Genomic DNA, 13,083 nt, shown 5'->3' with positions numbered 1-13,083 from the left:
TAACAAGCGAATTGATTTAATCAAACCTAGTATTGTAAAAATGCTGCTGGATGCTCCCCGATCACCATTGGACCACCAATGTTAGATCTATTGATCATTTAAACATTTTCCACACGTTGATAATATACCTTTTACAGTACCACATAGATTGTATATTATACATGGTAACACATGTGCAGGGCACATACTGCTTTATACTTAAATGATATTTGTTCATGTCAAGTGTATATAAGAAGGTAAGATACTGATTAGAAGGGACTGGTTTACACCTCCCTTTATAATATGCATGTATTGAATGCTGTTGTAACTCCTAACCTTATATAAACTTCTGTCTAACATCCTTCTTCTCATGGTCAGAGTCCCCTCTACACTTCTCTTCCGAGTGAGAGTGTGGGATCCCCCTCTGCTGGCGATGAAGAGCATGTATACAGGTAAGCAGAATATACAATATTCATCTGCTATTACACTATTACTTTCGGTTCCGCCACTCATCTGATATTTTTTATTTATCTTGGGACAGTTTTCCCAACAAGCAGCGATCCGCAGAGCCATCTCCCACTGTCATGAGTTCGTCTCTGGGCAGCAATCTGTCAGAGCTTGACCGTCTGCTCCTGGAACTAAATGCTGTGCAGCAAACCCCATCAAGTAGCGTATCTGCAGGTGAGGTACTTATACTCAGTGGTGCAGCGGTTCACATGCCAGTCGTGATCTCTTTTATGAACATGTCCCCTGTATAGGTGGCAGCCAAAAGGAATAAGGAATTGGCATCCACTCTCTTAGGGTCATACATGACCATGCCATGCAGGTCTGTTATTTTGGGGACTAATTATTGTTTTGGTTAGCATAATAACCTTGTAAACTAAAAGTCATGGCTGTGCCAGTTACTAGATCTCAACACAGATAAACATGTATAGTAGATTCTGGTCCTGTACATTGACTTCTATCAACAAAACATCAACCAATAGAATGTCATGGAAGAATAATGTTACATCCCTCAAAGAGAAACCCAAACACTTGTAGAATTGAAGTTTTTCTGACAGCTTGTGTTGGTTAATTTCCTTATTGGGACACTTTTTAGTGTTTCCTCTTATTTCTTACAGTTATCTGTTTATGGATATTTTATTTTCATGTCTACATGTAAGTTGCTTCTGGTTAAGAAGTGCTTTGATTCAGGCCGTAAGTCATGTTGATTCTTCCTTAGATGATTTGTGCAGAAGCATCTCGCAACCTGTGGCTCCTGCCGCTCTCACCAATGTCTCAGACAATTCTGGTATGAAGATTACGCAGTCTTTGAAGGAAAAACCTAAACGTAATGGTGCAAGGGGAATAGAGGATGTCCGTCCAAGTGTAGAGAGTCTCCTGGATGAACTTGAGAGCTCTGTACCCAGCCCAGTGTAAGCATGTTTACTTTTTATGTTTCCTGTCACAATACTATCCTCCCTGTTACGTCTTCTTGTAGTTTAATATTAGCTTTGCTTCTCTCTTGCAGCCCATCAATCACTGTGCCTCAAGGGGAGATCAGCAACCCCCAGAGGGTCACTGCCAGCCAGCAGCAGACCAGAATCTCAGCCTCTTCTGCCACTCGTGAACTGGATGAACTCATGGCCTCACTCTCTGATTTTAAGGTATATTATACAGCCAGATATTTCACCTTGGCACCTTTTTTTTAATTTTTTTAAATACGTTTTATTAATAACATCTTATCTTAAACAGTGTTACAAAAATTCTTGAATGGTACATTAGTGACACAGTATACACACATGCAAATAAGAGGATCTATAACACTCTCACAGTGCTTTTACAATAGGAATTTAACTGTGTATTAATCTAGTACCATAAAGACGTTGTTTTTGACAATTCAAACGGGGAGGGGGGGTACAAGACAGTGGAGAAAAAGGGGTATGGTACAGGGCTAAAGGAGGGAGGTAAGAAAGAGTTGGGAGGGACTGCAGGAAGGGGAAGTGAGTTCACGTGTTAAATAGGAAGTAGTCTAATCTGGTAGTTTCAACAAAGGTCCGGTTCCTGTTAAAATTGGAGCAGAGGTTGGTTGTGGTATGAGGCCCGTGGAGACCAAACTTTATAGAAGGACACGGAGGGACCCCTCAGTACACTGGTGATGTGCTCCATCTGGTAGGTATGTCAAACTCGACCGCAGACCATTTGAAGTGTTTGGGGTGTTGGATTTCTCCAGGAGCCAGCTATTTGACAGGTTACTGTGCTAATTATATGTCTGTGTGTGTGGAGGTCTGGGAGAGGTGTAGGGGCAGTAGTACGTGCTTAAGGTCAGAGGGGACAGGGGCATCAAGGAATGCCGAGGTTAGTGTAAGAACTGATGTGCTGTACGGGCATATTTTGGGACAGTCCCACCAAGTATGCATAAAGGTTCCAGTATGGCCACAATTTCTCCAGCAAGTAGTGCTTGTTTGTGGATATATAATGTGTAGTCTAGAGGGGACTTAGTACCATAAATACAGTGTTTAGCATTTTCCTTAATGCAGACATTTATAAAACAACGCGCTGTCCACTTGTAAATGTCCGACCACTCTTTGTGGTCTAGTGACGTTCCCAAGTCAGTGTCCCACTGTGTCTGGAATCGGTCCTTCACATCTGTGGTGATGGGCAGTAAGGCATTGTATAGCGTGGAGATGAGACCTTTTGAGGATGGTCTGGAGAGACACAAATTCTCACACACAGTGGGTGACCTAGATGATAGCTGGGCTTTGACCTTTTGGTGGTAATGTCTAATCTACCAATATTTACAGAACTGTCCCATCGTAAACCCACACCGGTCCGCCAAGTCCGAGAACTGAGAGAATGTTGGAGTCCTGGTAATATGGTTTAGCAGTAATAATTTGCCCTCACCTGTCCACTTTGTGTACATGGAGCGTGAGAATCCAGGCGTGAAGGCTGGGTTAGACCGGAGGGGTTTCAGGATCGAGGGGGTGGTAGAGAGAGATTCCATTCTATTACACCGTGTCCAAATTGAGGGGGAGAGGGCTATTACTGGATGGGTTCGAACAGGGATTGGGCGTTGAGCAGTTGGAAGCCAAAGAACAGAGCAGATCGTTGAGCCACCTAGAAGATCTGTTTGTATATCGCCCCAGACCCTGGTTCCAGGTGGGGAATGCCATTGCACACATTTGGCTAGACGTGCCGCATATTAATAATTGCAGAGGTTAAGGATGCCGAGGCCACCTGCCATAGGGGAGCGTTGCAAGATGCAAGCAGAGATCCTGGGTCTCTTGTTTGACCAGATGAATCGCATTATAGAGGTTTGTAACATTTTTAAGGTTGAGGGGGGGGGAACTCTGATTCAAAGAATGTGAAAAGGGTATAGCAGCCTAGGGAGCAAATTCAGTTTCACTGATGTAATCCGCCCCACCCAGGATATTATGAGCTTGTCCTTAAATATCATGTATTTTTTAATACAAGCTATAAACGGGGGATAGTTAGCTCGATAGAGATTTTACACTTTTCTGGTGAGTGCTATACCCAGGTATCTGATGTGGTCGTAATTCCAGTGAAAAGGAAAGTTCAGCTCTAGGAGCTGTTTTAGCTTTAGGTGGAATATTGAGATCCAGGATATCTGTCTTAGCTGTGTTGATTTTAAAATTTGATACTATAGAGAAGGTGTCGAGTTTTTGAAATAAGTTGGGTAGCGAGATTAGAGGGTTCGTGATTATAGGAAGTATATCGTCTGCATAAAGTGTAGTCTTATGGGTGCTAGAGGGCAGATGTATAGCGGTGATGTTGGGGTTAAGGCGTATTTTCATGGCTAAGGGTTCTATAACTAATGCAAATAAGAGGGGGGAAAGGGGAAAGCCCTGTTGGGTCCCATATCGGATAGGAAAGGAAGGAGAGGAACACCCGTTCACCTGGACAGAAGCAGTAGGGTTAACGTACAAGGCTGAAACCCCTTTGAGAAAGCTGTCTTTGAAACCAAAGGCTGTAAGAGTTTTCATCATGAAAGGCCAGCCAACACGGTCAAATGCCTTCTCGGCATCCAAAGTCATGAGAAGGGAGGGTTGTTCACATTCGTTAATATGTTGGATGAGGTCTATGGTCCGCCTGGTATTATCCGCGGCCTGCCAGCCTGGGATAAATCCGACCTGGTCGGGATGTACTAATTTCGGGAGTTCAGAGTTTACCCTATTCGTAAGGACTTTGGCGTATATTTTCAGGTCTACGTTTAGTAATTATATGGGGTGATTGCTACTACTTTGCCCTCTTTCGGAATGACCATGATTCAGGCTTGCGTTGTGGGCCGGATTAAAGGGTGTCCCGTCAAAGATACAGTTAAACCAGGTGGTTACTTTTTGTAATATTTGGCTGGAAGGCCATCCGGGCCCGCAGCAGAGAGGATACCTTCATGCTACGGCATGGCTGTAATAGTTTCTTCTTCTGTTCTATCAGAGCTGAGGAATTGGATCTCTGTGTCAGATAGCTGTGGAAGGTGGCAGGAGTGTAGATAAGCGCTTATTCTTTCGTCTAGGTCGGGGGAGGTGGCGGGTCTCAAGCGTTCAAATCATATAGTGATGAATAATATGCTTAGAATTATTTTAGTATCGAGTTTGGGTTTTATGTTGGTTTCCCTTGAGAATTTTTAATAGATGAAATTGCGTAGTTCGGTCCATTTAAGATTACGGGCTGTTATTTTGGACAAGACCGCGTTGAGCTGGCCCCTCACTATCGTCAGTTCCCGCAGGTGTGACTGATCTAATGCGCCTCCCAGACCGTTGACGGTGATATGTCGTGGGTCTCATTTAGGGCAAAGAATTTGGTAAGCGTCTTGTTATTTCTAGGCATGTTGTGGGGTTGAGCAAAAGGGTGTCGTCTTATTGCCAGGTTGGGCTTCGTTTCGTGAGATTTACTATACTATAACTAGCTGGAGAGATACTCCCTTGTGGTCTGTCCAGGTAAACGGGTGGACCCCAACTGCAAGGAGTTTGGTGACTAATCTGGCGTCTATCAGAAAATAATCTATTCGGATGTATATGTTATGTGGATAAGAATAGAAAGTGTACCTCTATCAGTGCCATTGACCACCTGCCAGGCGTCTAGGAGAGAATGCTAGTTGTGTAATAAAGCAAATCGATTAGCCTGCCGGGCAGTATGTGTTTGAGATTGTGGTGAGGCCATGGTCGTTGGTGATCTATCCAGTATCTATAATATAAATGCTTAGTGGCGTGTGTTAGTCTGTCTGTCTGTGTGTGTGTAAAAAATAAAACCAAGCTGCAGCGCCACCTGCTGGGCGGAGTTATACACTGACCTACTAAACTCTTAGTGTGTGTGGGAAAAAAAATCAGAAAGGGCTGAAATTTGGTATACTAAAATGTTTTTAATTTAATTTGTTAATTGTTAAAAGTGTTTTTAAAGATTTAAAAAAAAAAAAAATATATATATATATTTCTTGAAGGAGAAGTGACAGTTGGGAGTGGTTGGTGGTTGCCGGGGGTGACAGTGGGGAGTGGTTGGTGGTTGCCGGGGGTGACAGAGCGAGAGGAGTGTGATACTCAGGACCACTGAGAGAGATCCCTGTGTCTGGATAGACATCTGGATAGATGTGGCGATGAAAATGAAGGATGAGGTGATGGAGAAGAATGATGAGGTGGTGACATGTGGACAAAACCACGTTAAAAAAGGGTGCTTACGTCGGGAAGTAACGCTCTTCCCCTGAGGAGGCCTGGGCTATGGCCCAAATACATGACAAGAACCTTTTTAACACCTTAAGTAGCTTGATTTGACTAGAATGCATGAGTATCATGCACGGGTTAACTTGTTGGGTCTATAATCATATTAAAGTCGCCTCCCATAAGCAAGTGGCCTTCGGCATGTTTATTTACAAGACTAAATAGATTCTGGAAAAAGGGGATCTGAGCACTGTTGGGGACGTAGCAACAAACTAGAGTGACTGGGAGTTGGCCTAGTGTACCTACCAAAATGAGGAATCGGCCTTCTAGATTTCCAGTCGAGCAGCGCACCATCAATGAAACAGGTGGTCGTACAGGAACAGCCACTCTCCGATGTTCGGATGTGGCTGGAGCAAAAAACGTTTGCAGAAAGACTTTTCCTGGAATGTCACGTGTGGTTGGGCAAGGTGGGTTTCTGGGAGAGACTATATCTGCGTGTGACTTTTTTAGTGCGGCCATAAGTGTGGAGCGTGTCTGGTGTGTTTAGCCCTTTGACATTAACAGTAATTGGAGAGACATGTTAAGAGGGGGGAGTCTAGGACGTGTTGTTGAGGGGCCTCTCCGAGTCTGTGGACCGTGGTAGGACCAAGATTTAACAAAATAGCAAGAAGTCGCGTGAAGAAGATTGGGAAGGGTGAAAAGTGAGCCATAGAAGAGAATTTAAGCAGTCTGCAACCAATCAAGGAGGGAAGGAGAAGGCCTGTCATGGCATATCCGGCCTATGGTTGCTCGACTTTGGGTAGATTTGGAGGTGTTGCTACAGGTTTCAGCAACAAGAGGGTATGGATGAGGGAGGGATGGGGGAGTTCTAACGAAAATTAGGTTCGGGTAGTGGGTGTAGATGTGCAGGGGCTTCAACAATTGCAATTTAAAGCAGTATGTAAAACATTAACATGTATGGGAATACTATTTTTACTATTTTCAGGACAAATATATATAACAGTAGTAAACAATTGTGAAAGAGCAATGTAGGTTTGGTAAGCTATCAAAGCAAAATAATCATAAAAAGATTAACATCACCATTGCAGGATTGTCCATAGAACACGTAACATAGGGAGAATGCATATCAGCTTGTCCCGATGCCTTGACTTCTGAGTAGCGCCGGCAGTGTGAGGCTCAATTAGTGGTAGGGTCCTGCTTAGTTGAGGGGTCTGTGAACTCCGTCTTGTTGCTGTCAGCGGGAGGTTCCCACGATAAGGCGTGGGTTAGGCCTCAATATGAAAGTTGCCGAATTACGGGTCTCTTGTTAGCAGGAAAAAGTTTGTTGCGATCTGCCGGGGGTCCTGTGGCTGTGTCCAGGCTGCTAGCGCAGGTTAGGGAGAGGATATCCCAACTTTTCCTGGAAATTCCCGGTGTAATAGCAGGAGCAGATCTAATTCACGTCTGCTGAAGAAGGCTCTCAGGCCACGCCCCCTTTTTGTCATTTCTTAGGCAACTGATCTATTGAAATAGCACCACTAGATGGAACTGTCCGTTTTTCTACTGTGCTGCTATGAAATTGAAACCTTATTTAAGGTGTTGCAAACCTTAAAGCATGACATGGTTATTTATCTTCAAAGCTTTTGTGTACTTTATGCACATTATGATGCAAGGCCTGTATTATTGCTGGCAATACCTTGCGATTGCTTGCACTGGAAGCAGCGACACTGGAAGTCTCCATTTTCAAGGATTATCGTATGACTAGTTATTTACCTGCCTCCTTTTATGTTAATCTACTCATTCTATTAGCTTCCAAAGTTTCAACATGCTGAAAAACATGACTTCTACAGTTGTGTGATTTATTCTTTTTTAGTATAATACTGTTTCTTCCAAGACACTGAATGTATAACCCATTTAATCATCAACCCTCTACTCTTGGTGGGCATAAGAAACTTGCCCATGTGTGCTGGACATGCCAGTCTAAGGAGCAGCATTTTGTGTTCCCTGTATTTTGGACTGGTGAACTATGCATTCTCTAATCAGTATTTCAGATAAAAAGGCCACACTAACTTAAGGAATCTCCTGTCTCAATATTGTTAGTGGATGGATATTCACAGCCTGATAAAGTACTTTGGGGCATATTTAACAAGGACCGCAAAGGAAAAACCGTTTTCAATCCTTATCGCATTGATAAGGATTGAACTATTTCTCATATTTATGAAAAAACCTACACAGGAACAGCACTTCCGATAAACTACTGTTCCGGTGGGGGGGAAAAAAAAACTTGCTTACCACTCCATCTTCGTAATGTGATCCTGCGTGGCTTCTTCGTTCCTCCTTTCAAATCCTGTGCACATGCGCTGATTGATAACTCGGGCATGCTCACAGGCATCCAAACAGCACTAACCCGAAGGACCTGGGTCATGTTTCAGGGCTGCACATACGCTGTAAAGCTCTGCGCTTCGGAGCAGAGCTTCACAGTGCTGAAAACGACCAGAAACGGTAATGTACGCCAGCCTGAGCTGGTGTACATTACCACATGTGTAAAAGTTTTTTTAAAAGTTGCTAAATTGCGGTACATAGCAGTCCCCATAGACATCTATGGAGACTGCTATGTATTTCGGAAAAAAAAAATGCGAAGCAGCAGATATCTGATATCTGCTGCTATGCACCAATAATAAATTTGCAGGGTAGTTTTGCAGCTATTTCCCGAAAACTGATGTTTTCGTGGGATTTACAGGAAAAATAGGCCCCATAGTGAGGAGAAATCCACTACACACTTTGATGTTTAATACGATAAGTCTTATTCTGAAAATAATGTAAGTAGTAGAAGGGAAGGTTAGATCCTCAGTGGGCTCAGTGATATGATTCACACATGAGGTGCGTGGTCATTGATGTGACTAACAGAAGTATTCGCACAAGCAGAGGTTGCTTGTCCTTCCCCAATCACCCATTTCTGCTTTTTTAGTTCTGCTTAGAGAATCTTTTTATAGCGTGGAGATGCTTACTAGTCCTCCACCATGTGCAACATTCTAAAAAAAAACAAGTTTTATATATTTTATTTTGTTTTGACTGCTTCCTTTAAAGGAAACCTACATCAGAAAGGCACGTAACATGTGGTATATGTTGTGTAATATTCCTGTAAATGCTTCAATATTGTGACAGAACTTGTTCGTATTCAGGCTCAGTGGGGGAACTTTTTTAAAAGGGAAATGTCACCATATATTTTTTATGTCCATAAATGTAGCAGACATCCTGCTCATACATAAGAAATCCTATATATTTAAGACCATTTGTTCTTTCTCTTACGGACATGTGAATCTTTAGAAACTACCGCTTCTTTCATGAGTTCAGTGTAAATATGCTGCTTTTAAATATCTACTAACTGAACTGACTGCAAAAGACAGCTATTACTTTCATCCACAAGACATGCAAATTAAATACAGCAAACTAAATTCAGACCAATTAAATAAGTAGTAACTTCTTTCTGCTAAGGGGCACAATATTTTGTTACCGGGTGATGTTGCAGATATTTTGAATATATTTTTAATGAACATTCATATTTTTCACAAATTGCTTAGCGATTTTGGATTTAAATGAGAGCTTTTCAGTTGGCTCAATTCAGCATTAAAGCTCACTGTTACATTGATCGTGTAAAATTGTTAGAGTGCTATAAGCTTTGCCCTATTTTTCAGCTAATCCAACTCCACCAGCAAAGCTGAGAAAGGTAATTGAGAAGATTGGGTTAAATACCGGATTAAACAGCTATTACTAGGACAGATACGCATTGTAAAATATATGTTGGTTCACCTGTCCAAACATAACCTGCTTCCTCTGATGCAGGGTAGTTACTGGGATAAAAACTTAATTACAAACCTCAATGGGATTTTATTTTGACTTTTTTTTTTTTTTTTTTTAATACCTGAAACTGTACATCAATAATCAACTATATTTGATTATGCAAATGATCAAAATACTCAGCTTTTTTATTGCATTGTTTCCCCTTATGATTTATGTAATGGATAAAAAAAATACTATTTATACTAAAGTTCATAACAAAAGCTTTTAGTATATTCTGTGATGGTGCCAGATACTAATGGCCCTTTTAAAGCACCACTATTGCCTTTGTCATTGCAGAGAAGACCGTCTTCTCTATAGGTTGTCTGCTAAAAAGTCATCACCCCCTCCAGTATCTGCCCAGTTTGATTTTAGTACTGCAAACAGAAGTACCATTTACTTAGAGGGCAGAGGAGGGAAGGGGGAGAAGAGGTGAAGGAATGAAACCGAGGACAATTTTTTGTCGTTGTTATTCACAGAAATGTCTACCCACATATCGAGCATAAAACAAGACAATCTTTTCACATTCACTTTTCAGCCTTTTCTGATGTGACATGCTTTTCAGGTTATCTTTTATATATTTTTTTAAATATTCACATTTGCTTTTTGTGATGCTAAAATTAGTGCCAACACTGGTTGGTAATCGCCAGTAGCATTGTTAGACTTCATTCGCAGTCCTTCCAGTTTCTTATGTTTCCGTTCTGGCTATTAAATGAATGTTTGTTTTTTCCTCTAGTTAAGGCATGAATATTTTGATATCTGTTGGTTTATCTTATTTTCTAAGAAACCTAGTAAGTGACTATTAAGAATATGTAAAACATTGTTGTACTGACATTTGTATTGTGTAACTTTTGTGTTTCTTTGGCTTTTTCTTTTTGCTTCTAATGCAGACTTGTCGCCATACTTTATCTGGACCTATTACTGATTTGCATAAAAATAGCCCTACATCTCCTCCAAGCACTTTATGCACTACTTCTCTGTATGCAAAGCAGGTGAATGGGTCTGATGCTCTCACACGCATTAATCCCACAGTTCTCCTGCATATTGATGAGGAGGAACGCCCTACCTTAACATCCTCTCTTAGGAAAGGAACTGTGCTGCCCAACCATGAAGTAGAGATAGATGTGGCTAATAAAGATCAGCGAGTAACCTGCCCTTTCAATGCTTACAGTCTGAGAAAGGACATTTATCTGCCAAGCTTTCACAAAAAGTCTCAAGTTAAGCAGAAAGAACTTGATGTTTGTCCTGTACAATACATGCAATCGGAGCTTGTTGTCCAGTCTGATGGTGCTCATGATGTGCAGACTCCTCTTGAAACAATGACCTCTGCTTTATGGAAACCACATGAGAACATGATTATAAATAAAGATCTCTCATCAGAAAGCGCCCATCTTCAGTGCTCAGTCTCCACGAGGAGTGCAGATAATGGACTTTATCATAAGTTTACGGAACCTTTGGGTGAGCAACTCAGCAGCAGTACCTCAGATGGAGACTTTGGACAACATTCAACATTTGGATGTCAGCTTGACCCAAAGACTACAGACACTTCCCTGACACAGGAATCACACCAAATTGTGTATCCAGAGACACCAGCACGGGAACGGGTGTCTGCCTTACGTCAGGCAAGCATGTTGTGTGTGGAACTTGTCCTGTGCATGGAACAATATGCATGACTGAAGTATCCATTACTATAGGTGCATGGAGAAATATATGATCCTGCTGTGTTTTCTAATACCTGGTGTGTACGACGTGGCAACACTTGGTACTGCTCCTGCGTGTGTTGGTGGTGTTGGAGCGTAACATGGTGGTTTAATAGTGCACTTTGTGTGCTGTTTTTGAGTAACATTGTGTTGTTTGTTCAGATGAAATCTGTGATTAAAAGAACTAAAGAGAGTCCTAATGTGCACCCGATGTCTCGCGACCTCTCTCCTCGTCGGAAGTTTGGACCTGCTATATACAACAAGAGTCCATCGCAAGATCGTTTAATTGAAGAGCTACATGGGCGGTTTGGCATTGATAAGCAGGAGACTTTCAAGACCCCAGAGGATAATTGGCTGACAGAGGGCGTGATCATTACTTCTCAGCCAACTAAAAATGAGCGGTTGTCTGAACAGAGGATAGAGAAGGTAGTTAGAGGAAAGGGAGAGTCTGCCTGGACAATGTATTGCATGGAATTTTTGGAGGATTTGTGAAAGTCTCTGAAGTTATATATATTTATAATGCTTATGCTTTGAATTATGATATGGAGGCTTGGATTATTTTTTCTTAAATAGTAAATGGATATAGGACCTGTGCAAAAGACATGTTACTTTTGTTATACTCTGTTTAAGTATTTATGTAAGGCCTATTATAGGGAGATGTGTTACTGTGTTTTTAATACAACTGCCAAGAGTACGCGAAACGCACTGATGAGCAACTTGACCATGCGTTTTGAAGTATATTGGGGACTCGAAATGAATAAATGGCAGGCTTTTTTTCACACCTCTTTATATATCTCCTTTTTTAAATTATCTTGTGCATAGTTAATGTTGTTTTTTTTTTTAATCATATTTTACTCAAAATCTCAGTCTTGTATTTAAATCACTGTAAGATTTGAATACTATCATACGAGTCTTGGCAAGGCACAAGCTTATAAAATGCTGTAAACACACTGGGTATAGCATTGACTCGAAAGGGCTACCGTATGAGTTACATTTCCCAGAAATCTGTTATATATAGGACCGACTTATTTGCCTGTTTAAGTACAAAAAAATGACATTTACGACAGATGTATACTGCAGTTATAACAAAACGAAAAATAAAAATTGTGTGTATATAAAATATATGTATACATATATACACACACACACATGCAATCCCTTTTATTGATTTGGATTTCTTGTTTTCTTTTACTCCTGTGTTTCTTATTTAGATAATTATACCTCCAGACTCTCCACAGCTAATGAGAAAAACTTTATCTGTCACTACTTCTCCCCGAACATTGCAGACAATCAGACTTGTGTCTAAATCTACATCCCCAGCACAACCCCCTAATTTCCCTCCTCCTTTTTCTTCTCCCTTCTCCTCTACTACCACTGCTGCTTCTTTCCTTCCACCTCCAGCCCCTCCATTGCCCCCCAATCTGCCGCCTCTGCATAATCCTACATTAAGTACACTTCCCCCTCAGCCGCCATCTTCTTGGAAAAGATATAGTGATGATTACCAGGATCTGTCCAGACCATTTCCTCCTCTGGAAGAATCTATAACCCTTTGTCAGGATGAGCCCCATGTCCCATGGATCTTCACCTCTGCTCCCACCAGAGCCCTGCCTGCTCCGAAGTCCTGCGTCTCTGTGGCCTGCCAGACGGACAGTAATCCACTCTTTCCACCAATTCAGGCATGGAACTCATTAAATACTGACTGTTCTCCTAATTGCTTCTTTAAAAAGCAGCAAAGCATGGCTGGATTTGGAGCAGTCTGTCACTATGGCATAATTATGTGTGACGTTCTGGTGGGATGTATTTGTTGATTGAGACGTTTGAGGGGTTTTTTTGTAGGATCTCCATCTTGAAGTTGCCTTCATGAGTTTTTCAGTGTTTGCTTTTTAGAATTTTTTTTTTTTTTTGTGGTTGTGTTTTTCCTTTTTCGTGGCTTTTAC

At 41.6% G+C, this 13,083-nt stretch overlaps 1 protein-coding gene across 2 annotated transcripts in view; it reads left to right on the top strand.

Annotated features, from left to right (window-relative positions):
* PXN (paxillin) overlaps positions 1-13,083 on the top strand; it is a 29,639-nt gene that overhangs the window by 11,968 nt on the left and 4,588 nt on the right. Inside the window, exons 3-9 of one of the 2 annotated variants that reach the window (XM_075214882.1) lie at positions 358-431; positions 521-660; positions 1,202-1,394; positions 1,490-1,625; positions 10,337-11,068; positions 11,309-11,572; positions 12,358-12,822. In XM_075214882.1, coding sequence (XP_075070983.1) covers positions 358-431; positions 521-660; positions 1,202-1,394; positions 1,490-1,625; positions 10,337-11,068; positions 11,309-11,572; positions 12,358-12,822 — 2,004 coding nt within the window. The remainder of the gene's footprint in view (positions 1-357; positions 432-520; positions 661-1,201; positions 1,395-1,489; positions 1,626-10,336; positions 11,069-11,308; positions 11,573-12,357; positions 12,823-13,083) is intronic. The other variant, XM_075214890.1, reaches the window with a different exon arrangement.

The sequence above is a fragment of the Mixophyes fleayi genome, chromosome 1 (assembly GCF_038048845.1).
Source record: "Mixophyes fleayi isolate aMixFle1 chromosome 1, aMixFle1.hap1, whole genome shotgun sequence".
Taxonomy (NCBI): Eukaryota; Metazoa; Chordata; class Amphibia; order Anura; family Limnodynastidae; genus Mixophyes; species Mixophyes fleayi.
Note: the sequence above shows the minus strand (reverse complement) of the source record. Positions and strands in the feature narration are given on the sequence as shown.